This window comes from Delphinapterus leucas, chromosome 3, assembly GCF_059928025.1.
Source record: "Delphinapterus leucas isolate spDelLeu-1000000601 "Yukka" chromosome 3, BTC_Dleu_Yukka2, whole genome shotgun sequence".
In the NCBI taxonomy this organism is placed as follows: domain Eukaryota; kingdom Metazoa; phylum Chordata; class Mammalia; order Artiodactyla; family Monodontidae; genus Delphinapterus; species Delphinapterus leucas.
Genome location: NC_143131.1, coordinates 124,942,478 through 124,968,206, shown reverse-complemented (window position 1 = coordinate 124,968,206; position 25,729 = coordinate 124,942,478). Strand labels below are relative to the sequence as shown.

The 25,729-nt window shown below is 39.7% G+C and overlaps 1 protein-coding gene across 1 annotated transcript in view; it reads right to left on the bottom strand.

The window, feature by feature from the left end:
• STK32A (serine/threonine kinase 32A) overlaps window positions 1–25,729 on the bottom strand; it is a 119,686-nt gene that overhangs the window by 45,969 nt on the left and 47,988 nt on the right. The window contains exon 6 of the mRNA XM_089908585.1: window positions 7,586–7,759. Within this exon, the coding sequence (XP_089764711.1) occupies window positions 7,586–7,759 (174 nt within the window). The remainder of the gene's footprint in view (window positions 1–7,585; window positions 7,760–25,729) is intronic.

Sequence of the window (25,729 nt, the reverse complement as noted above, 5' to 3'; positions counted from 1 at the left end):
AGCAGAGGGGAGTAAACACCTCCAGGAATTAGAAAAGCATCCCTCCAGATGACTCATTTCCACAGGCTGCAGAAACCTGGGGTGTCACTGTGTTGACAAGTTCATTCATCAGAAGCTCATCTGTCACTCAATGATCATTGACTCAAATGATTAGCTGCAGAAAGATCTTATTTTTTCCCTATGAATGATCATCCCAAGAAAATAAAATGTGTTTTCCAAGATGCTGCAGTGTGTATGAGTCAGACAAAAAGACGAAATCTCAGCCTCGAAGATCTCTGCCTGTAACAAACTCAAGACCTTCGTTAAAACAAAGAATTTTGGCTCACAACTGAATTGCAAAAAGGTCTTGATTATTAAATGTGTTAAAGGCTGACTATCCCACCTCACTGTTACATGCCCTTTGACAGTTCATTTCGGTCATGGGGCATTGCTGGGGAGAAATAGGTGCGTGGTAGAGAGCAGAAAGTCAAAGAGGTTATACTTTGAAGAGCGTCATCCTATCGGGGCTGAGAGGAATCACCCTAGACTCTTAGGTATGAAAGAACCATTCCTGTTCATCTGGCCAAACCACCTCATTGCTTCCTTGAAAAGGATGTTCAGGATTATATTTACGGTCATAGAGGATATTGATGTCGGAGTCAGGCATAGGAAAACTTGTTTAGAGGAAGTATGGTAGACAGACTTTATGGTGCCCCCCATGTTCCCCACCTCCTCCTGTTCATGTCTTGTGTCATCCTCAGCCCTTGAGTGTGGGCTGATTGTATGATTTGCTTCTAACCGACATTATACAGCAAGGGTGATGGGAGGTCGCTCTTCTTTGTGAGTGATTGTGTTACATAATTTTATTCAATGATATATACCCTGTCTTGCTAGCAGACTCACTCTGGAGTCTTGGTCTCCTCACTGAGTTTGAGGAAACAAGCAGAGTCCTATAGTCATGAGGCAACGAATTCTGCCAACATCCCTACTGAACTTGGAAGTGGACCCTTGCCCAGTCCAGCCTCCAGAAGAGAACGCAGTTCTGGCCAACACCTTGATTACAGCGTTTCTGAGAACCCAGCTAAGATGTGTCCAGACTCCTGGCCCAAAGAAACTGTGAGGTGGGATAGGGAGGGTGGGAGGGAGGGAGACGCAAGAGGGAAGAGTTACGGGAACATATGTATATGTATAACTCATTCACTTTGTTATAAAGCAGAAACTAACACACCATTGTAAAGCAATTATACTCCAATAAAGATGTAAAAAAAAAAAAAAAAAAGAAACTGTGAGATAATCAATGTGTGTTATTTTAAGTCACTACATCTGTGGTGGTTTCCTTACACGGCATAACAACACAGCATGGAGGAAAGGCAGCATGGAGCCCCACACACTGTAGACACACAGTGGGAATAACTTAAAAAGATGCTGAAGACAACTTTATCCAAGCAACCTTTACCTTCCACGTCCACCCAAGGAGCACGTGTATATTCTGTCCTCATTCATTTGTTCAGTCACTGATGTATTTAGCAACCGCTCTGGATTAGACTAGAGATTAGATTAGAGATTAGAACAGGAGTGAGGAGTAGGGCCTCAGTTTAGGAGGGAGAGACCACTCCTTATAAGGAATATTGTGAGCCAGGGGCTACCAGTAAAAGTACGATCAAGACCACTGTGAAGATGCACTGAATGTGAGTGACGTGTACGGGTGGCACATAACTGCTTATTTACTTTGTAGTAAATGCCACAGAATTTAAACACCTTTCTGGTACGAGTGTTGAATTGTTTACTTGACTCCCTTTCATGCTATATTATCAACTCTGGATGATGGGGAAGTTGTCCGTCTTTTCAGCATTGAAGGTCAGCACCGAGAACATTGTCTGGCAAACAGATACTCAAGAAACAGTTCTTGAATGAATATTTATGAAAGAAGCATATCCCTAAGTTTTTATCTTCACCATCAAAATGCTGATTTCCAGAAGACTGATATAAACACCTGGCAAGAAGCTACTTCAGTCCAAGAGGGGATGTGCGAAAACTAATTCCTTTGTGTATTTTATGGAGGCTCCTAGATGGACTGGGTGTCAGTTAACGATTTCTATGATTATAGCAGAGAAGACAAAGACGATTAATAAAAATAGCATCCTCTTCTTTTTTTGACAATCATGAATTTTCTTTTATTCCTACTTCAGCGTATCTGTAATCAGTTGGAGATGGAGATGAACTTTTGCAGCTCACTCTGTTGCACTGCCATCATTGATACCGATGGCCTCATTAGATTTTTATCTTATTCCTGTAGGAATTTAGAAAGCAGTCAGTTATAACTTCATTAGAGTGAGATAATTCTTAGAAAGACGGAAAAACAAACATCCACTCAAATGGCTTTTTTTTTTTTTTTTTTTGCGGTACGCGGGCCTCTCAGTGTTGTGGCCTTTCCCGTTGCGGAGCACAGGCCCTGGACATGCAGGCTCAGCGGCCATGGCTCACGGGCCCAGCCGCTCCGCGGCATGTGGGATCTTCCCGGACTGGGGCACGAACCCGTGTCCCCCACATCGGCAGGCGGACTCTCAACCACTGCGCCACCAGGGAAGCCCTCAAGTGGTATTTTGACCCAAGATGACTTACTATTTAACTGTCCCAAACAATTCATCTCATTAGATGAAATCTGTAATTGAGTCTTTAACATCTGACAAGGGAAGGAATACAAATTTGTCATTAGACTGTAATAATTACTTTCTATCACTTTATTCACTGGAGAGACTGTGGCAATCAACAAATCAGAGTACTATCCCATAGGAAGGATTGTAATGAGTTTAATTTACCTTATTTTTAAAAATAAAAGCAAATAATCACTGTATCTATATCTTAAGATCTTGATTCACTGATGTAATGTAAGTAAAGCAGAATATTGAACAAGGAAATGGCCATAATTTGGAAACTAGAGCTGATTTTCAAGCTGTACTCATAGAAAAATGTTTGACTTCCCGCCCAATAAGAAATATGTCTAATTGCACAATTCGAAATTAATGATTACTGTGCAATCTGTCTATAGAGAAAACAGATTCTAAAAGTGAAAAAAAATTAGCTAAATATTCTACATATTTAGGAAACTACAAAAAGTCAAGTCTGTGGATTAAAAATAATCCACAAACAAAATAAAACAAAACCCCATTTATGTCTCATTTGCAATTTAGGCAGAAATAGCATTTATGGTATTTAAAAAAAATAACTAAGATGGCCATTGCTGGCAGGAAAAACAATGCAAACAAAAAAACTAAAGACAGAGCCTATTCTGTGTTACCACAGGGAGGCAAACTAATACTTTCATTCAGAATACAGTTCCCCTTACACAGACTAAACTCTCCTTCCTGCTTTTAAGCCCTCTGAGCTCAGAAGAAACTTATTTTGTTACCCCAAAGCATCTTCCCTACTGAAGCGCTTCAGTCTTTCTCATCCAATTTACCTTCTAGTTTTAGGCTCTTCTGTTGTCTCCATTTGTGTCATCTTCATTTGTGCAGCCAGACAGCAGGTACCTGAAGGCAGGTGGCCGTGCCCCACCCTGTGCCACACCCTCCTCAGGGCAACAACAGTGCTGAACATCAGTAGGTGTGGAGAGTGGCTAAGAGCTCTGCATATCCTTCAAGTGTAGGTGGCCTCACCTACACGTTAGCCAAGTGATTTTCTGAACTGGAGTTTCATCAGCTGTAAAATGAGGACGGTCACACCATCAGCCTCTTGGAGTTGTGGGTGGACTGAGTGAAATAATTCACAAGTGCTTAAGCAGAGCACCTGGTACCCAGGAACCCCTCAGTCAGGGCAGCCTATTACCACTTCTGCTCCACACATATTCGCTGACCACCACAGGTAATTTGGAACCTTCTACCCTGTCCAGAGACAAAATGTTGTTTTGAAATTAGGAAGTCACATTTTTTTTTTTTTTTTTCGGTACGTGGGCCACTCACTGTTGTGGCCTCTCTCGTTGCGGAGCACAGGCTCCGGACGCACAGGCTCAGCGGCCATGGCTCACGGGCCCAGCCGCACCGCGGCACGTGGGATCCTCCCGGACCGGGGCACGAACCTGTGTCCCCTGCATCGGCAGGCGGACTCTCAACCACTGCGCCACCAGGGAAGCCCTGGAAGTCACATATTTCACATCTGCACTTTCATGCAAATGATCTTTCCTTGCCTGGGAAATCTGTATTTTGTCCTTTTTTTTTAAATTCACATTTTAATACTTTGGAACTCAGGTTGTGTCTTAAATCCAATCCTCTAAGTAGCTGAAAGATGTTTTGTTATCTTAGATTCCATCAAATACAGCATGGATTCTTCAGATTCTTTTGAAGAAAGAGATTTAGAAAGAGAATTACAGGACTCAGAAGCCTCTATCTCTTCTTCTATGTTGCTCTTCACGCTTTTAACTCTGCCCCAGGAGCCCTGAAGCTGGCTTCAGAGTGCCGCCACTATTATCTTCTAAATGCCGTAGACAAAGGGACACTGCTTACTTCACCATGTACATGTCTTTTAAGCCATTTGATACCACTTCAAATGGAAATCACTTCACATTGATATCTACTAGTCTGAAGGCAGAAAGTCCTGGTTATTAGAGCTCCCTCACAATTAAAATGCCTATTTGGTCATGACTGTCTTGAAAAGCCCTAATGAGGCTGATATATGTTCTGATTTTTCCGAAACACTTAGGGATTTTGCCTGTTGTCCCAGCATAATTATTAACACAACTCCTTTCATTCTCAGGAGTACCCTGGTTTGGATGATAAATTACATGATTGCCATTGTGAAGACCAAGGTAGCTCTGAAATTTATGGCTTTAATGCCTTCTAGTTTAATTTCGTCTTTGTTATCTGTAAAGCTGGGCTTTTAGTCAATCTGTCATCCGTGTGGTTCGGGCAGTGTTCATTCCTTCAGATTTTTGTCACACACTGGTCACACAGTGAGAAGCACAACACGCATGGCCCCAACTCATGGAGTTTACAATTTAGCACAGCACACAGACATTAGGTAATTACATACCCAAAACATCACAACTCCTCAGGAGAGGTACAAAATGTTACGATTGACTATAAAATATAACGCATGGGGAGGCAAGGTAGGACATATGGGCAGTAGAAATACATCTGGATTTTTTTTTTTAACATCTTTATTGGAGTATAATTGCTTTACAATGGTGTGTCAGTTTCTGCTGTATAACAAAGTGAATCAGCTATACGTATACATATAACCCCATATCCCCTCCCTCTTGCGCGTCTCCCTCCCACCCTCCCTATCCCACCCCTCTAGGTGGTCACAAAGCACCGAGCTGATCTCCTTGTGCTATGCGGCTGCTTCCCACTAGCTAACTGTTTTACATTTGGTAGTGTATATATGTCCATGCCACTCTCTCATTTCGTCCCAGCTTACCCTTCCCCCTCCCCGTGTCCTCAAGTCCATTCTCTACATCTGCATCTTTATTCCTGTCCTAGGATGCTATCTCATTTTAACCCAGCATTCATAATGTCATGGTGTTTGCCTTCCATTCATCTGCCATGAGGAGGAGACATTTCAGTACAAAGAGGCCCTCTGAAGATGGGCACTAAGTAGTAATTGTGAGTGTGTAAAGGGCAAGGAGCAGAAACTTAGTCCTTGGTTTCTTATTCAAGTGGCAAAACCGTGATAGGAGCAAAAGAGAGTGAGGGAGACAAGGACAGAAAACAATGCTATTTGGTATGGTTATGTTCCTTGGGGGTGAAAATTGTATCAAGTTTTCTGTTTCGTTTTTCTCCTGTATTCTTCTTGGAACATGGTTCTAAGCACATGGCAAAAATGCTCAGAGCATCTTGACTTGTGATGACTGAGAAAATGAAGCTCAGAGAAAGAAGCCACAGAACTCAGATTCAAACAGAGAAGGGAGAAAGTTACAAGGTGGCCTCTGGTGATGTTGGCTTTTCATAGTCCCTGGCTTCTGCCTGAGATCTGCAATGTCAGCACCCCAAACAGACTGTGGGTTGGCAATTTGGGGGAGGATGAGTGAGCATGAAGACCCTGACAGGGACTCTATAGCCTACAAATATGAAAAGTTTCTCCTCGGAAAGAACTAGGTGGGAGGTAGCAGCAAGGCAGTGTGGGAGAAAGATCGCTTGTCAACAGGATTCCCAGTTATTGACAAAAACACCGGCTGTGTAAATTTACTTCCGAGATCATACATGATTAACTGGTCTGCTTTCTATTTATCCATTGCCTGAAGAGCACGTTTCCAATACAAATGGGCCCTTCCAAAGATAGAAAATTAAATAATAATTATGTAAGCGCCAAGGCCAAAAAGAAAAAAAAAAAAAAAAAGGATTGGTCCACAGTGCTTGCATGGAGAATCTATAAATTATGATGTTACTTCTTCAACCACAGGCCCTGTACTAGTCCTGATAAATTCTAGATAAATGTCAACTAGTGGTGGGCAAAAATTTTATCTAGACAAATTTTCAGTAAATGAGACATAATTAAACTTAAAAACTCAGCAGATTCTTCAAGGATTAGAGATGACAGTGGCAGAGTCACATGTTGGTTGTTCATTTAACAATGTATAATTAATTAATGTATATATTTCATATGTGTAATTAATGCAAGGTGGTATAGTAGACAGAGCTCTGACTTTAGGATGGGAGAGATATAGGTTCGAATCCCGGCAATGCCAATTGTCAGGGTCTCTCCTTGGCAAATCTTTGAGCCACACTTTTCTCATCTGTATAATGGGAATACTGTAATGAAATGTGGCGTCCTCTTTGAGTTTTGAGAATTTAACAGGATAATATGTGAAAGTCCCTAGCAGTACCTGGCATATAGAAAGCCAGGTAAGTAGTAGCTGCTTTGAAGGTGATTAGGTTCAAACTTCTTATAAGTAACCTAGATGATCTTTAATGCCTCCAAGTTACAAAATCTCATATTTAATACTGGTCTAACTATACCTGCTCAGCTCACTTATCACTTATTACAGAGATCAAGTGAGATATTATATAGGAAATTGCCATTAAAAACTACCAACTCCTATATAAATATAAAGCATTATCCTTTTCTCTCTGTTGTCTGTTTGGGTTTATAGCTACTTGTGTTATTTGTTTGTCTTTAGCACAAATGCCCCAAGTGAAGGAGATACGTTGCTTTTGCTGACTTCTGTCTGCAGCATGCCCTCACAATAGGGTAGATGACAGGAAGATGTTAGGACTCAAATTTTCTCCCCAAAGTATTTTCTTCCTACCCATTCTATTTCTTTCCTTTCATGCACTTCCTCCATTTCTCTTTCGATTAATTCATTTATATTTCTTAAGTTCCTATATGTCACCTTTTCTTCTCTTTGTCTAGGCTTAGTTATAAGCAGCACCAACACTCACTAATTCTGGTCTTGTTGTTTACAAACTGTGACCTTGGGCAGACTAAGCTCAATGTGCTCAGTTTTTGTTTTTTTTTAACCTGAAAAATGGGGACAATACACCCACCTCCAGGGATGTCGTAAGAATTAAGTAAGAATTAGATGTCACGTTCAACAAGGACCTGTTGAATGCTTCAGGTTGTGCATTCCCTCCTGTGCATTCAGACCAAGGCTGTCCCCTTGGACTTGACTCACCTGTGAATGATGCGCTGGCTCTGCAGGTAGTCCAGGGCCATGGCCAGCTCACAGATGAAGAGCTTCACAGTGTCTTCCTGGAAGCGGACATTCTGCTGCAGGTGATAACGCAGGTCCCCGCCCAGCAGGAGGTCCACCACCATGAACATGTCTTCCTCATCTTGGAAGGAGTACCTGGAGGGGAATTAGAAATGCAAGTGGGTTAAATACATTTACACACTAAAGAGGCCCAGAGGCAAAGGACACCTTACAGATCAGAGCAGAACTTTCCTAAGCTAAGGGTTCAGGCTTTGGGAGTACTGGTCTATTACTCACTCCAGGCCCTCAGTTTCCACATGTGTAAAATGGGAATGATAAGAAGATCTTCCACATTTGATCATAGTGAAGACTAAATATGATAAGTATAATATTTAATGTCATTCCTGGCATATAGTAAGAACCCATTAACTGGAGGTCTACAAAGCTATAAAGCCCAGGAAATAAAGAACACCCCATTTATTCACCTATTATTAACGATCATATCCTGAACACACTGTTGCAGGAGGTCCATAAAATATGAGTTACAAGCCCTCCTTGAAGCACCTCGTGCTTATTTTTCCACACTAACAACTTCATTGCCCAGCAACATTATAACAAATCATGAACCACATAAATGATAAGAAAAAGATATAAAAAGGGCAATAAAGAAGTAAGTGCACAGTACAGGGCAGTAATTCACTCAGTCTCTGGGATCAGGAGGGAAGGGAAATCTTCTCAGCAGAGGAGAAAACTGAGTTAAATTTTGAAGGATGGTGACAATAATAATAACTACAAAATAAAGCCAACATCTCTGGGGCAGACTCTAAAGGACTCCACAAATGTGGTGTCATTAACCCCACAATGCTGCTCTTATGCTCCCATTTTACAAATGAGGAAATCAAGGCCCGGTGAAGCTTAAGTAATTTGCACAAGGTAAAACACCCAATAAATGGTAGAGGTGAAGGGGTCTCCAGGTCCAGAAGGAAGAGCTGAGAGAGGAAAACAGTAGGAATTAAGCACAGACATGGGAAAGAACACAGTGTGAGGGGGGAAAGGAAAATAGTTTGGGTTTGTTGGAACGACAGGTGTTACGGGGAAGCTTGAGCCTGGAGAGAAAGATAGAGGGCAGATCCCATGACACGAGTCTGTACACGTTGGAAAGATGGTGAAGAGGTTTAAGCAGGACGTATGATCAGACGGGGACTTCACACTTGAAGGAGCATGGGCTGGACGGACGGGAAGAGGGAAGGAGACACAGGCCAGCAGAATTGGCCTCTGCCGTCTGCAGTCTTCTGTAAAAATGCATTCCAACTGCTATGACTCGTTTTGTTTTCCTCAAAGCACAGATATGATTTCTAGTCACAAAAAGCTCTCTGTATCAGCACTATGTCAACATGTTTCTTTTGACATCATGTCACTGAGATCGTATTTTCAAGTTTTATTTGAATCACAGAATTAAGAGTCTGCAAAGCAGTGCCCAGGATGCAAACGAATTCCTAGTGACAAGTTCTTTGCTTAGGAAACAAACATAGAATATCAATGATGGGAGAACTGTACTGAGTACATTTTCTTCTTTAGAGTGATCGTTGTGCTAGAGGAGGAGAGGACTTGCAAACGAAAGAAAAAAGAGAAATTCAATGAAGCATTAATCTGAGGCAGTAACATTCTAATGAAGACTAGGTCCTCGGTGTTTACTTGTTCAGTAAATAAAATTCTGTTTACCACTGAGGACTGATTCACACAGAAGATGTCAGAAATTAAGCCCTTAGGGGGAATTTAGACAGAAACACGGGAAGGGCTTGTAAAAATGTGGGCAGCGCATCCCTGGTATTGTCTTTTAGGAAGTGTTATTGTTCACCTCCTTGCAAGGACTGGCTGGGCATCTCTGCCATAGGTTTAATGGGCACCAGGATAGGTTCCTGAACCTGGGCTATTTGGTTCAGGATCCTCCCAGCTGCACCACTGCACGTTATATCCATTGTGTTTTACAGGTCTTTCAGGAGGTAATAATGTGCTAGTTATACGTAACCCTGCCCGGGATCTATTGCACTTAGGCTGCCCTTAGCTAATATAACAAACGATGATGGCTCATGGGATGTGAGCAGTGTCTTCTTGGGATAGCTGGCAAATGAGGTGGCTGAGAACTGGGTACCAAAAGAAGGGAGAAGAGAATGCTAGCCATGAACGTAACTCGCTGCCAATGGATACAACCCAGGCAGACTGGGTTCGCATAGAGAGCAGTGATTGGCTGCATTCAGCTCCCCACTGGAGGCAGGCGGAGGTCCCAAACCCGGTGACAGAGAAGAGGACTCCTCTCCCATTACTCTATTTAACTCGAAGTGGGGGACAAGGGTATTATTAAATTCACCCTAAGTGAACGAACATTTTTATTGCGACTTGGGCTCAGCGATTTTTATTCAAAGAACAAAGTGATAAAGGTGCCAGTTGTGTCAAGTTAACGACAGTGTCCGGCCACGCGGGGGATTATTAGTCAGAGAAGAAGCAGCCCAGGCAAGAGGCAACATGCTTCCCTTGGCCAGTATGATTTTAAATTTATTTAATCATGGAGCCAGTTGGCTGTTAAAAATCCTTTTTCCCCTTCGGCACATCAGACCTGAAGCCATCTATCACAGATCCTAGACTCTCAGAGGGAGAGAAGATAAGATTTTAATTTTCAGGACGATATCCAGTAAAATATGTGGGCACAACACAGTTTGGTAATAACTAGGATATGAAGGTTCATATCATAACCTGATTTTTTAAACCTAAAAGCGAAAGAGCTTCCCTATACCTTGGCCATTTATCCCATAGACTCAAGGATGCATTTCCATTACTTTTTTAAAATGCTATATCATGGCTTATTTGTTAGTTGGCAGCTCCAAAATTAGTAAATCTGGTCCCACTGCATGTGAAATGCATTGTAAAGTCTGCTCAGTAAGAGCGGAGATAAGTAACAAAGGACCACCACCCTGCTCCACCCTACTCCATCATATTGCCATAGACTATACACAGCTCTCTCTGTGTAATGTTGAACCTCTCCAATTCATTCTACACACCATGGTTATGTTTTTACAATGTGAGTTTTATGTTATGCAGACCCATAAAACCCCTTCACCTCTTTCCATGGTCTGTAGGACCCTGTGTGGTCTGGCCCTGTTTACTTTTCCAGACTTATTTTGAAGATCTTTTCCTTCCATTACTCAACTAGCAGTTCATGCCCCCTCCAGCTTTAGAAGACTGTGATATGGTATGACCTTGCCTGCACACATAATGCTGTCCACTACCTGGTTATTGTCTCTTCCTCTTTCAGTCTCAGCCCAAAGGACACCTCACAGAGACATTTCTAACACTCCATATCAAACCTTGTCTCCCTGTTATACACAGTGCCGTATTCTTGTTCCCTCAACTTATCATAATTTGAAAATATTTTCCTGCATGCTTTTGGATTAACAGCTTTCATTCCCACTCTGCCATCAGGAAGCATGCCTGTTTTTACTCATCCTTCATTCCTCGGTCCCTGTATGCTTCCTGAAATGTAGACTCTACAAACAGTTGTAGAAAAAGTAACAAATTCATGAATGAACTAAAAAAAGGAAAGAGAAAAGCAAGATTAAAACTCAGGTTTGGGGCTTCCCTGGTGGCGCAGTGGTTGAGAGTCCGCCTGCCGATGCAGGGGACACGGGTTCGTGCCCCGGTCCGGGAAGATCTCACATGCCGCAGAGCGGCTGGGCCTGTGAGCCATGGCCACTGAGCCTGCGCGTCTGGAGCCTGTGCCCCGCAACGGGAGAGGCCACAACAGTGAGAGGCCCGCGTACCGCAAAAAAAAAACCAAAAAACAAAACTCAGTTTGGGTGGGTCTGATAAACATTTGTTAGGTTCTATTTTTAGAAATTAGCATGGCTACCAAATCAGTCACTCACCTTCTTGAAGCTGTCTCATGCAGGCCACTTTGAAATAAATCTGAATTGGAGCACTGGAAGAGATCTAAAGTATTTTCCAATGGAGGGTTTTTCAAATTGTGGCTCATAACGCACTAATGGTTGTGAAATCAGTTTGGTTGGTCCTAACAAGCACTTTTTTGGAAGAAATAAAATAGACTGAATAAAATAAAATAAATGCTATTAACACATAAGGCCAAACATTGTTTTTGTGAATATAATGTGTGTCTCTGTGAGTATATCTACTGGGTTGTGATGAAAAATAGATTTCTTCTAGGTTCCACATATATGGGTTGAAGATAAAAAAAGCTTGAAAACCATGACACTAGGGCAACCTGCTGCTTATTCCAGAACTATTGTATCAAATCCCATTCAGACTTTACCATTTCTGATGTCTGTCAGTTCTGATGTCTCCATCTAGCAAAGCATGGGAAATGCAGGACAAATATTATTAGATATTGCTCTTTTAAGCTCTCAGCTTTTGTAGAAAAAGACATTGGTTCATCAAAGATGGAATCCATTTAAAAACATATTTAAGGAAAATACAAATGGAAAATGCATAGGCTTTAGGCAGGCCTGGGTTTAAATATCACAAGTGAATCTGGAGCAAGTCCCTTAAAGGAAACTGAAACTCTGAGAGGATATTTGTACATTGGAAATGATTTTATGTACCATGTGGCAAAGAGCAAATTAGATATAATGTTTGTAAAGTAATTAGTGCAAAGCATGGCTCAGAGCATGGTGGTAAGGAACTTGGCCCTGGGGACAGACTGCTTGTGTTTAAATCCCAGCTCTGCCCTTTAACATCTTTAAAACTGGATGGAGCAAGTTATATAAGCCCTCAGCATGCCCATCTATAGTAGTATATACCTCATAGGGCTGTTGGGAAGACCAAGTGTAGTTAATACATATAAAGTGCTTAAAAGAGTACATGGAAGTACTTGGAAGATATAGCTATTATAATTACCTTTCTTCTTCCACCCATGAATGTAATATAACTCTGGTATTAAGCAGATTAACTTGTTTTATGCAATTGTTTCCTATTATTTTATATGAGGTAATTATATGAAGATACTGATTGATTTATATTTGATTTACAATATTGTGTTAGTTTCAGGTGTACAGCAAAGTGATTCACTTATACATACATATGTATATCTATTTTTTAAATTCTTTTCCATTATAGTTTATTATAAGATATCGAATATAGATCCCTGTGCTGTATAGTAAATCCTTGTTGTTTATCTATTTTATATATGGTAGTTGTGCATCTGTTAATTCTGTACTCACAATTTACCCCCCCACCCCTTCCACTTTGGTGACCATAAGTTTGACTTCTATGTCTGTGAGTCTGTTTCTGTTTTGTAAATAAGTTCATTTGTGCTATTTTTTTAGATTCCACATATAAGTGATATTATATTTGTCTTTCTCTGACTTACTACATTTAGTATGATAATCTCTAGGTCCATTCATGTTGCTGCAAATGGCATTATTTCATTTGTTTTTATGACTGAGCAATATTTCATTGTATATGTATATATATACCACAACTTCTTTATCCATTCATCTGTTGATGGACACTTAGGTTGCTTCCATGTCTTGGCTATTGTAAATAGTGCCACTATGAACATTGGGGTGTATGTATCTTTTCAAATTAGAGCTTTTGTCTTTTCTGGATATATGCCCAGAAGTGGGATTGCTGGATCATATGGTAACTCTATTTTTAGTTTTTAAAAGAACCTCCATACTGTTTCCCATGGTGGTTGCACCAATTTACATTCCTACCAACAGTATGGGAGGGTTCCCTTTTATGAATATATTTATTGTCAGTGGCATAATCAACATGATTACCATTAACTGAGCTCTTACTATGTGTCAGATACCATGCTAGGTACTTTATGTATATTATTGCATTTGATTGTTACTATAAACCTGTGAGGTAAGTAATATCTTTTTTTAAAAATTTCATTTATTTTTTTATACAGCAGGTTCTTACTAGTTATCTATTTTACACACATCAGTGTATACATGTCAATCCCAATCTCCCAATTCATCACACCACCACCAACCCCACCCCCACTTTCCCCCCTTGGTATCCATGCGTTTGTTCTCTACATCTCTGTCTCTGTTTCTTCCCTGCAAACCAGTTCATCTGTACCATTTTTCTAGGTTCCACATATATGCGTTAATATATGATATTTGTTTTTCTCTTTCTGACTTACTTCACTCTGTATGACAATCTCTAGGTCCATCCACGTCTCTACAAATGACCCAATTTCTTTCCTTTTTATGGCTGAGTAGTATTCCACTGTGTATATACACCACATCTTCTTTATCCATTCGTCTGTCCATGGATATTTAGGTTGTTTCCGTGTCTTGGCTATTATAAATAGTGCTGCAATGAACATTGGGGTGCATAGTGCTGCAATGAACATTGGGGTGCATGTGTCTTTTTGAATTATGGTTCTCTCTGGGTATATGCCCAGTAGTGGGATTGCTGGGTCGTATGGTAGTTCTATTATTAGTTTTTTAAGGAACCTCCATACTGTTCTCCATAGTGGCTGTATCAATTTACATTCCCACCAATAGTGCACGGGGGTTCCCTTTTCTCCACACACTCTCCAGCATTTATTGTTTGTAGATTTTTTGATGATGGCCATTCTGACCAGTGTGATGTGATAGCTCATTGTAGTTTTGATTTGCATTTCTCTAATAATTAGTGATGTTGAGCATCCTTTCATGTGTTTGTTGGCAATCTGTATATCTGCTTTGGAGAAATGTCTATTTAGGTCTTCTGCCCATTTTTTAATTGGGTTGTTTGTTTTTTTAATATTGAACTGCATGAGCTGCTTGTAAATTTTGGAGATTAATCCTTGTTGATTCGTTTGCAAATATTTTCTCACATTCTGAGGGTTGTCTTTTGGTCTTGTTTATAGTTTCCTTTGCTGTACAAAATCTTTTAAGTTGCATTAGGTCTCATTTGTTTATTTTTGTTTTTATTTCCATTACTCTAGGAGGTGCATCAAAAAGGATCTTGGTGTGATTTATGTCAAAGGGTGTTCTGCCTATGTTTTCCTCTAAGAGTTTTATAGTGTCTGATCTTAAATTTAGGTCTCTAATCCATTTTGAGTTTATTTTTGTGTGTGGTGTTAGGGAGTGTTCTAATTTCATTCTTTTACATGTAGCTGTCCAGTTTTCCCAGCACCACTTATTGAAGAGACTGTCTTTTCTCCATTGTATATCCTTGACTCCTTTGTCATAGATTAGTTGACCATAGGTGCATGGGTTTATCTTTCGGCTTTCTATGCTGTTCAATTGATCTGTACTTCTGTTTTAGTGCCAGTACCATATTGTGTTGATTACTGTAGCTTTGTAGTATAGTCTGAAGTCAGGGAGTCTGATTCCTCCAGCTCTGTTTTTTTCCCTCAAGACTGCTTTGGCTATTCGGGGTCTTTTGTGTCTCCATCGAAATTTTAAGATTTTTTTGTTCTAGTTCTGTAAAAAATGCCATTAGTAATTTGATAGGGATTGCATTCAATCTGTAGACTGCTTTGGGTAGTATAGTCATTTTCACACTCATTTTCAATCGTATGTGTCCCTAGGTCTGAAGTAGGTCGCTTGTAGACAGCATATATATGGGTCTCCATTTTGTATCCATGCAGCGAGCCTGTGTCCTTTGGTTGGAGCTTTTAATCCATTCACATTTAAGGTAATTATTTATATGTATGTTCCTATTATCATTTTCTTAATTATTTTGGGTTTGTTTTCATAGTTCCTTTTCTTCTCTTGTGTTTCCCACTTAGAGAAGAAGTTCCTTTAGCATTTGTTGTACAGCTGGTTTGGTGGTGCTGAATTCTCTTAGCTTTTGCATGTCTGTAAAGCTTTTGATTTCTCCATTGAATCTGAATGAGATCCTTGCCGGGTAGAGTAATCTTGGTTGTAGGTTCTTCCCTTTCATCACTTTAAGTATATCATGCCACTCCCTTCTGGCTTGTAGTGTTTCTTCTGAGAAATCAGCTGTTAACCATATGGGAGTTCCCTTGTATGTCATTTGTCATTTTTACCTTGTTGCTTTTAATAATTTTTCTTTGTCTTTAATTTTTGTCAATTTGATTACTATGTGGTGTGGCATGTTTCTCTTCAGGTTTATCCTGTCTTGTACTCACTGCGCTTCCTGGACTTGGGTGGCTATTTCCTTTCCCATGTTAGGGAAGTTTTCGACTATAATCTCTTCAAATATTTTCTCAGGTCCTTTCTCTCTCTCTCTTCTCCTTCTGAGACCCCTATAATGCGAATGTTTGTGCATTTAATTTTGTCCCAGAGGTCTCTTAGGCTGTCTTCATTTCTTTTCATTCTTTTTTCTTTATTCTGTTCTGTGGCAGTGAATTCCACCATTCTGACTTCCACGTCACTTATCCATTCTTCTGCCTCAGTTATTCTGCTATTAATTCCTTCTAGTGTAGTTTTCATTTCAGTTATTGTATTGTTCATCTGCTTGTTTGTTCTTTAATTCTTCTAGGTCTTTGTTAAACATTTCTTGCATCTTCTCGATCTTTGCCTCCATTCTTTTTCCGAGGTCCTGGATCATCTTCACTATCATTATTCTGAATTCTTTTTCTGGAAGGTTGCCCATCTCCACTTCATTTAGTTGTTTTTCTGGGGTTTTATCTTGTTCCTTCATCTGGTACATAGTCCTCTGCCTTTTCATCTTGTCTGTCTTTCTGTGAATGTGGTTTTCGTTCCACAGGCTGCAGGATTGTAGTTCTTCTTGCTTCTGCTCTCTGCCCTCTGGTGATGAGGCTACCTAAGAGGCTTGTGCAAGCTTCCTGATGGGAGGGACTGGTGGTGGGTAGAGCCAGTGTTGCTCTGGTGGGCAGAGCTCAGTAAAACTTTAATCTGCTTGTCCGCTGATATGTGGGACGGAGTTCCCTCCCTGTTGGTTGTTTGGCCTGAGGTGACCCAGCACTGAAGCCTACAGGCTCTTTGGTGGCGCTAATGGTGGACTCTGGGAGGGCTCACGCCAAGAAGTACTTCCCAGAGCTTCTGCTGCCAGTGTCCTTGTCCCCATGGTGAGCCACAGCCGCCCCCCACCTCTGCAGGAGACCCTTCAACACTAGCAGATAGGTCTGGTTCAGTCTCCCCTGGGGTCACTGCTCCTTCCCCTGGGTCCTGATGCTCACACTACTTTGTATGTGTCCTCCAAGGGTGGAGTCTCTGCTTTCCCCAGTCCTGTCGAAGTCCTACAATCAAATCCCACTAGCTGTCAAAGTCTGATTCTCTAGGAATTTCTCCTGTTGCCGGACCCCCAGGTTGGGAAGCCTGATGTGGGGCTCAGAACCTTCACTCCAGTGGGTGGACTTGTGTGGTATAAGTGTTCTCCAGTTTGTGAGTCACCCACCCAGCAGTTATGGGATTTGATTTTATTGTGATTGCACCCCTCCTACCATCTCACTGCAGCTTCTCCTTTGTCTTTGGACGTGGGGTATCTTTTTTGGTGAGTTCCAGTGTCTTCCTGTCAGTGATTGTTCAGCAGTTAGTTGTGATTCTGGTGCTCTTCATGTTAGATTCTCTGCCATGCGTGATGTCTGGTGATTCTCTCGGTAAGTAATATCTTTATCCTCATTTTTACTAATGGTAGAAATTCAGGTTTATTCATCAGAAAAATAGCAAGCCAAATCCATCAACATATTTAAAAAGTTATACACCATGACCAAGTGGGATTAATATCTGAAAATCAATGAATATAATACATCATATTAATAGAATAATGGACAAAACATTATGATCATCTCAATAGACACTGGAAAAGCATTTGACAAAATACAGCACTCATCCGTGATCAAAACTCTTAACAAATTTGAAATGGAAGGGAGCTTCCTCAATTTGATAAAGGGTATCTGCAATAAAACCCTAAAGTTGAATAGTTCCCCCTCTAAGATCAGAAACAAGGCAAGAATACCTCTCCTCACTTCTTTTCAATACAGTACTGGCAATTCTAGCCAGTGAAAGAAAGAAAGGGAAGGAGGAAGGGAGGGAGGGAGGGAGAGAGGAAGGCAGGGAGGAAGGAAGGAAGGAAGAATGGCATATTGGAAAGGAAGAAATGAAACTTCCTTTAATTACAGACAACACGATTCTGCATATAGAAAATCATAAGGGGACTACAAAATACTATTAGAACTAATAATCAAGGTAGCAAGGTTTCAGGATACAAGATCAATATACAAAAATCAATTGTATTTTTCTATATAAGCAATGAACAAAATGGAAATAAAAGTAAGAACACAATTGTGTTCAGAAAAGTTCAAAGATAATAAAATGCTTAAGAATATTAAATTAAAATTTAGCAAAGAAGAGCAAGACATACACAAAAAAATCACAAAACTCCGTTCAGGGAAATTAAAGATCTAAATAACTGGAGAAACATTTCATATTCATAAATTGAAAGACTCAAATATTGTTAAGATGTTGATTATGCCCCAAAATATCTATAGGGTCAGTGCAATTCCTATCGAATTCCCAGTAGGCTTTTTGTTTTTGTATGAACTGACATGCATCTCTTAAATTTATAAGGAAATGCAAAACACCTAGAATAGCCAAAATGATGTTGAAGAAAAAAATCAGAGGACGTTCACTTCCCAATTTCTAAATGTATTATAAAGCTGTAGTTATCAACACAGTGTGGTACTGGCATAATGTAGAGGTATAGGTCAATGGAACAGAACTAAGAGTTCAGAAATATATCTTTATATTTATAGTCAATTGATTTTTGACTAAGATGCCAGGAAAAGATAATCGGTTTAACAAATGGTGATGGGTCAATTAGATATTCACATCCAAAAATGATGAACTTAGACCTCCACACAATACATAAAAATAACTCAAAAGGATCATAGATGTAAGTGCAAAAACAACAAAACTTTTAGAGTAAAACACAGGATAAAATCTTTGAGACCTTGGATTAGGCAAAACTTTCCTAGATACAATACTAAAAGCAAGGTCTATTAAAAACTTGATAAATTAGAGTTTATCTAAATTCAAAATTGTTGCACTTCAAAAGATGCCATTAAGAAAATGACACGGCAAGCAACAGACTAGGAGAGAATATTTGCCGAATATGTAACAGATAAAAGGATTATACCCAGAATTTACAAAGGACTACTACAATTCAATAATAACACAACCCAGGGGCTCCCCTGGTGGCGCAGTGGTTGAGAGTCCGCCTGCCGATGCAGGGAACGCGGGTTCGTGCCCCGGTCCGGGAGGATCTCACATGCCGCGGAGCGGCTGGGCCCGTGAGCCATGGCCACTGGGTCTGCACGTCCGGAGCCTGTGCTCCGCCACGGGAGAGACCACAGCAGTGAGAGGCCCACGTACTGCAAAAAAAAAAAAAAAATACAACCGAAGAAAAAAGTGGGCAAAGATATGAACAGATGTTTCACTAAAGAAGATACACATGAAAAGATGCCTAACATTACTAGGCATTATAGAAATGGAAACTAAAACCACAAATGCCATGCTCATCTGAATGGCTGTAATAAATAAAATAGACAAAAACAAATGTCAGCTCTAGGATGTAGAGAAAAGAGAACCCTTATACATTGCTGGTGGAAATGTAAATGGTGCAGTCACTTTGGAAGACAGTTTGTGAGTCTCTCAAAAAGTTAAACATTAAATTACCATATCACCCAGCAATTCCACTGTTAGATATCTATCCAAGAGAAGTAAAATCACATTTCTATGCAAAGACTTCTATGCAAGTGTTCATTGCAGCATTATTCATTATTGCCCAAAACTGGAGACAAGCTACATGTCCATCAACTGGTGAAGGAACAGACAAAATGTGGTACATCCGTATAGTGACATACTATTCAGCTCTAAAAAGGAACAAATTAATAGCACAGACTACATCATGGATGAACCCCATAAACATTATGCTACACGAAAGGAGCAAGACACAAGAGATTACATATTTATAATTCCATTTATATGAAATTGTCAGAAAAGGCAAATTTATAGATACAGAAAGTAGATTATTAGTTGCCTGGGGCTCAGGCTTGGAATGGGAATTAACTAAATGGGCACAAAGGATCTTACTAGCAGGATAAAAGTTTCTAAAATTGATTTATAGTGACTTGCACCACTCAGTAAAATTACTTAGGATCACTGAATTGAACACTTGAAATGGGTGAATTTTATGATGTGTAAAATATACCTCAATAAAATTGTTGCAAAAAAAGAGGACAGTGGTTAGGAGGAAAATAAAAGATTATGGTGTAGAGAGATTAAATATTTGCTCAAGAACCACATGTTAGGAAATTGTGGAGGCGGGATTGCACCTAAACCCACGCAGTTAATATACATAGGTGCACAGCGGCCAGTAAAGTTCATGTGACAAAAAAGCATCTAAAGCTTATAATAAAATCGTGTCAGGGAGTAGGTTACTTATTTATGTCCCCTTCAATTCAGCTCTCAAAATTCAATTTGTACGGTTTGGTGGTGCTGGGTAGTCTCTTTCCAATGGTGGGACATTTCTGATCTTTAGCCAGGGATCTCCACAGAAGTGTTTTTAAGAACCATTGTTGTCCTATGCACTAAAATGGGAGAAAAATTAATCTGTGTTTTTCAGACTCTGACCAGGGAGTGCCCACAGCAAGCTTTTCACAGTTTAGGAAAATCATTAGCCCTTGTGAGAAGAGATCCTTGAGGAATGGGCAAAGAGGAGGTTAGGGTGCACTGTCCCATTGTCTTTCTTTGGAGCACTGCTCTATCATATTTCTCTTCTTGTGGCTCTGTAGTAATTTTCCAAAGTGTGTCTAGTGTGAAACTCACAAAAAATAAAACCAAACTAGTATCATTTCATCTAACGAATTTGCCATGACAATACAGAAAACCTAAGGTTTGCAAAAGTCAGATTTCAACAGTTTATAAATAACTATGCCCAGTTGTTGCTGTGTGTGTGTGTGTGTGTGTGTGTGTGTGTGTGTGTTTGAACTGAATTTCCAAAGCATGCATGACAAACTGAAGTAAAAGAAAGGTACATGGCTAGGATAACATGGGAACCAAGTTGAGACAAGAATCTAAATTCTCTCTGCTATAAATTTAGGAGGAGGGAATTTACAACCTAAACAAGCGTGTTTGACTCCTACTCAGTGTGTCAGAGTGAGGACACTTCCATCAAGGCTTGAGGTGAGGCACACTCGGTGACAACCTGGAGAACTGGGCACTCTCGTGCTCTGGATGGAAGGTAGTTTGGTAAAAGTGCCTCTGAGGACAATTTGGAAATACTTCTTGAAAAAACACATGGTGTTTGACCCTGTAATTTCACTGCTAGAAACTTTTACTATAGATGCACTTGAAAAGTCACACCAAGATGTACTTGTAAGGATACACAGTACATCATAAAAAATCGAAAACAATTTGCATGCCCATTAATAGGGGAACATGTGAATAAATTATGGTAAGTTCATGTTACTGATTATACAGCAATTTAAAAAAAATAAGGCAAATTTATATTCTCATATGAAAAGATTTTCAAGATATATTATGAGATAAAGTGAGGGAAAGAAAATGTTTAGACTATAATATGCATTACAGTACTGAATGCTTAGTGTACATAAAAACTATACAGTAAAAAAAGGATATATAAACACAACCACAAAAGGAAACATATTACACAAGTATGCTGGTATATGCATAAAATTTGTTTTGAGAATAAGATAACCAGTTATCTAAACAGTAAGATTGCATCATTTTATTTTTATATTTAAAAGGCCTAATAAATACAACAAAAATATTTCTACTTTGATATACCTAATATATTTTGTCTCCTTGTACTAGATCCCAGTGATCTAGTACACGGTACAGTGAATATAGACAACAATACTGTATTATAATCAATAAACTTGCTAAGAGATTAGAATTTAGTGATTCCAACCACTAAAAAAAAGGGATCATTATATAACTCAACAAAGGTGCTAATTATCGCAATGGCAACCATATTACAATATATAAATGTGTCAGATTAACATGTTGTACACTTTAAATCTGCACAATGTTAGATGTCAAATATATTTCCATTAGAAAAAGAAAAAATGATCTATGTTGTCTCATCAGGAAAGGAACTAACACAGATGAATCAGCTTCTAATCTCTATAAATTACCTAGACTCGAGGTTTTCACCAAATACTCAATGTTCACAATTCCCTGATTGTTCTATAAATGTCTGCTTTTATTTTTTAGTTATTTTTTTGAATTTTATTTTTAATACAGCAGGTTCTTATTAGTTATCTATTTTATACATATTAGTGTATATATGTCAATCCCAATCTCCCAGTTCATCCCACCCCCCAAACCCCCGCTTTCCCCCCTTGGTGTCCATACGTTTGTTCTCTACATCTGTGTCTCTATTTCTGCCTTGCAAACCGGTTCATCTGTACCATTTTCCTAGATTCCACATATATGCGTTAATATATGATTAAATGTCTTCTTTTAAAAAGGAACTTTTATAGAATATTTGGGTCCTTTAAATGGATTCAAACAAGGTCCATACTTTGTCCTTGGTTTATGTGACTTTAAGATGTTTTTTATTCTATAGCTTCCCTGACCAACCCTTCTTTTATTCCTAGTAATTTTTTGTTGAAGAAACCAAATCATTTTTGCTGTAGCCGTTCCACAGCCTGAATTTTGCTGTTTGCATTTCTGGCTCGTCTTTCTACATGTTTCACAACTCTCTGTATTTTGTGAAAATTGCTGGTTAGATCTTAAGGTTTGCTCAGATTCAGGTTTGATGCGGGGGGGGGGGGCGGGCAGGACTACTTCACAGGTGGTGGGGTGTACTTTGAGCAAGAGGTAGATAATCAGTAGGTCTTTCTTTTCATGGTGAATGCCTCGATCCAAAAAGGCATCTGAATGCCTAGATCCAAAAAGTTCTTATGGGTTGTAATATTTGAATTCTATCATTTCTCCTTTGTATTTTAGCTGGAGTACTTTTATAAAGAGAAATTGGCTTTCAGCAATTATTTAGTTACTTTGAGGTACAGTTCATACAGAAAACGTAAAACAAATGCTGAAGTCTTTTATTTATCACTTTTCAAAATGATTTGTTGGTTTCCTAGAATCCTCCCAAAGCAATCAGTAAGTTTTTTTTTTTTAAATCGTAATGAAATCATGGGTTTGATGGGTTATCACCCTTATTGATGTCCATTCTTTGGCCAGTAGGAACATAGTCAAGTTGGATCATGTGTTTTTTTGACATGACCCTAGTAGGTTTTGATAGCTTTATGACTTTCTGATATGAAAAGATATTTCCTCCTCCAGACTGAGCGATAGAAGTGTCTGCTGCAATTGGATTGTCATTGTTACTAGGTCTTTTCAATGGCTAGAGCTAGGATTAGATACAGATATTTGATATAAGTATAGGTATAATATACATATATATGCATACACAAATGTAATTAAAGATAAATGCACTGTAAATTCATAATGATAGTTTCAATTTATATTCAAGACTGCAGTGACTCTTAATCGCATCACTTTTTTTTTTTTTTTGCGGTACGCCGGCCTCTCCCGTTGCAGAGCACAGGCTCCAGACGCGTAGGCTCAGCGGCCATGGCTCGTGGGCCCAGCCGCTCCGTGGCATGTGGGATCCTCCCGGACTGGGGCACGAACCCGTGTCCCCTGCATCAGCAGGCGGACTCTTAACCACTGCGCCACCAGGGAAGCCCAATCTCATCACTATTATATCAGTAACTCCTTTCTTCCTTACTGAAAATCCTAGTTCTCAAAGATTTTGAGATCTCTCAAGTTTTTACCAAATTACCCTCCATGCTGTTTGCTTTATCCATAATGGGTGTAAAACACTTTCAGAATAGCAATATAAACATTACCTTCAACAATACCATTACTGAAAACACTTTAAGATATAGCTATTCTTTTTTGTCATTAAGGTATAATTCCACTAATGATATAAAGTCATTGTTTGAAACTCACTTGAAATAGTACATTTCTGTGTGGTTATGCCTCAAACTGGATAGATACTTGGGTTCCTTTGTTTTATTATACATTCCATTTGGGGGGATTGTTTTTAAATTTTCATTTTGTTTTAGAGTTGTATAAAGTATTTCTGTATTTTATAAAATCAAAGTCAAATCGGCAAAACAAGGTATCTTGAGAAAAAATCTCCTATCCCTCTGTTTTCTTTAATACCACCATTTGTCTACTAATAACTTTTTAAAAAATATTTTTTGATTGTGGTAAAATATATATAACATAAGATTTACCATATTAACCACTTCAAGTGTACAATTCAATGCCACTAAGTACATTCACAATGTTGTGTAATCACCACCACTACCTATTTCCGGAACTTTTTCTTCATCCCGAACAAGAACTCTACCCATTAAATAATACCTCCCTATTCTCCCTCTCCCCAACCCCTGGTAAACTCTGTTTCTATCTGTATGTATTTGTCTATTTTAGGCACCTCATGTAAGTGAAATTATACAACATTTGTCCTTTTGCATCAGGCTTATTTCACTTAGTATAATGTGTTCAAGGTTCATTCATGTAGCATGTATCAGAATTTCATTCCTTTTTAGGCTGAATAAGATTCTGCTCTATGCATATACCACATTTTGTTTTTCCATTCATCTGTTGACAGACATTTGGATTGTTTCTACTATTTGATTACTATGAAAACGCCACTATGAATATTAGTGTACAAGTATCTGTTTGAATCCCTTTCAATTATTTTAGTATATACTTAGGATAGGAATTGCTGGATTGCATGGTAATTCTATGTTTAACTTTTTTTTTTTTTGCGGTACGCGGGCCTCTCACCGCTGTGGGCTCTCCCGTTGCGGAGCACAGGCTCTGGACGCGCAGGCTCAGCGGTCATGGCTCACGGGCCCAGCCGCTCCGCGGCATGTGGGATCTTCCCGGACCGGGGCACGAAGCCGTGTCCCCTGCATCGGCAGGTGAACTCTCAACCACTGCGCCACCAGGGAAGCCCTAGTTTTACCTCTTATATTTAGGTCTGTTATCCATTTTGAGTTCATTTTTGTGTAGTGTGAGGTAGGGGTCCAACTTCATTCTTTTGCATTTGGATATCGCATTGTCCCAGTACCATTTGTTGAAAAGACTTTTTTTTTTTTTGCGCGGTACGCGGACCTTTTCACTGTTGTGGCCTCTCCCGCTGCGGAGCACAGGCTCCGGACGCGCAGGCTCAGCGGCCATGGCTCACGGGCCCAGCCGCTCCGCGGCATGTGGGATCTTCCCGGACCAGGGCACGAACCCGCGTCCCCTGCATCGGCAGGCGGACTCTCAACCACTGTGCCACCAGGGAAGCCCTGAAAAGACTTTTTACCCATTGAATTGTCTTGGCATACTGGTCAAAAGTCAATTGATCATAAATGGAGGGTTTGTTTTCAGACTCTTAATTCAGCTTCATACCCATCGTTACGCCAGTACTACACTGTCTTGATTACTGTAGCTTTGGATTAAGTTTTGAAACCATGTGTGAGCCCTCCAACCTTGTTTTTTTCCAAGACTGTTTTAGCTATTCCCTTGAATTTCTTAAGTTTCAGATCCCTTAAAGTTATATATGAATTTTAAGATCAGCTTGCCATTTTTTTTCAAAGAATCTAGCTGAGATTTTGATAGGCATTTTGTAGAAGCTGTAGATCAATTGAGGCTACATTGCTTTTCCCACTTAACAGTATATTCTGGACAGCAGACCATAAAAGTATATAAAGATACTTCTCATTCTCTCTTTCAGCTGTGTAGTGCTGCATTTTATGGGTGTCACTTGTTTACTCAACCTGTTCCCTACTGAAGGACATTCAGGTTGTTTCCAGCCTTTTGCTATTACTAATACTGCAATAGTGAAAAACTTTTTGCATCTGGCTTTTTGTATTTTGGCCAGAACTACTTTGAGATAGATTCCTAGAAGTGGGTTTGCTGAGATAAAGTTTGTTAAAACAAAGGATAAAGGAATATGTAATTTTAGACTCTGTATTGCCAAATTATCTCCATAGAGGGTGTATCATTTTGAATCCCCACCAGGAATTTATGAGAGTACCTATTTCCCCACATTCTCTCTCTAGAATATGTTGTCAAGTTTCCAGAAGTTTCCATCTTCAGAAAAACCCAGCAGTATAGTAAGATTTGTAACTTACAAAGTGCGTTTTCT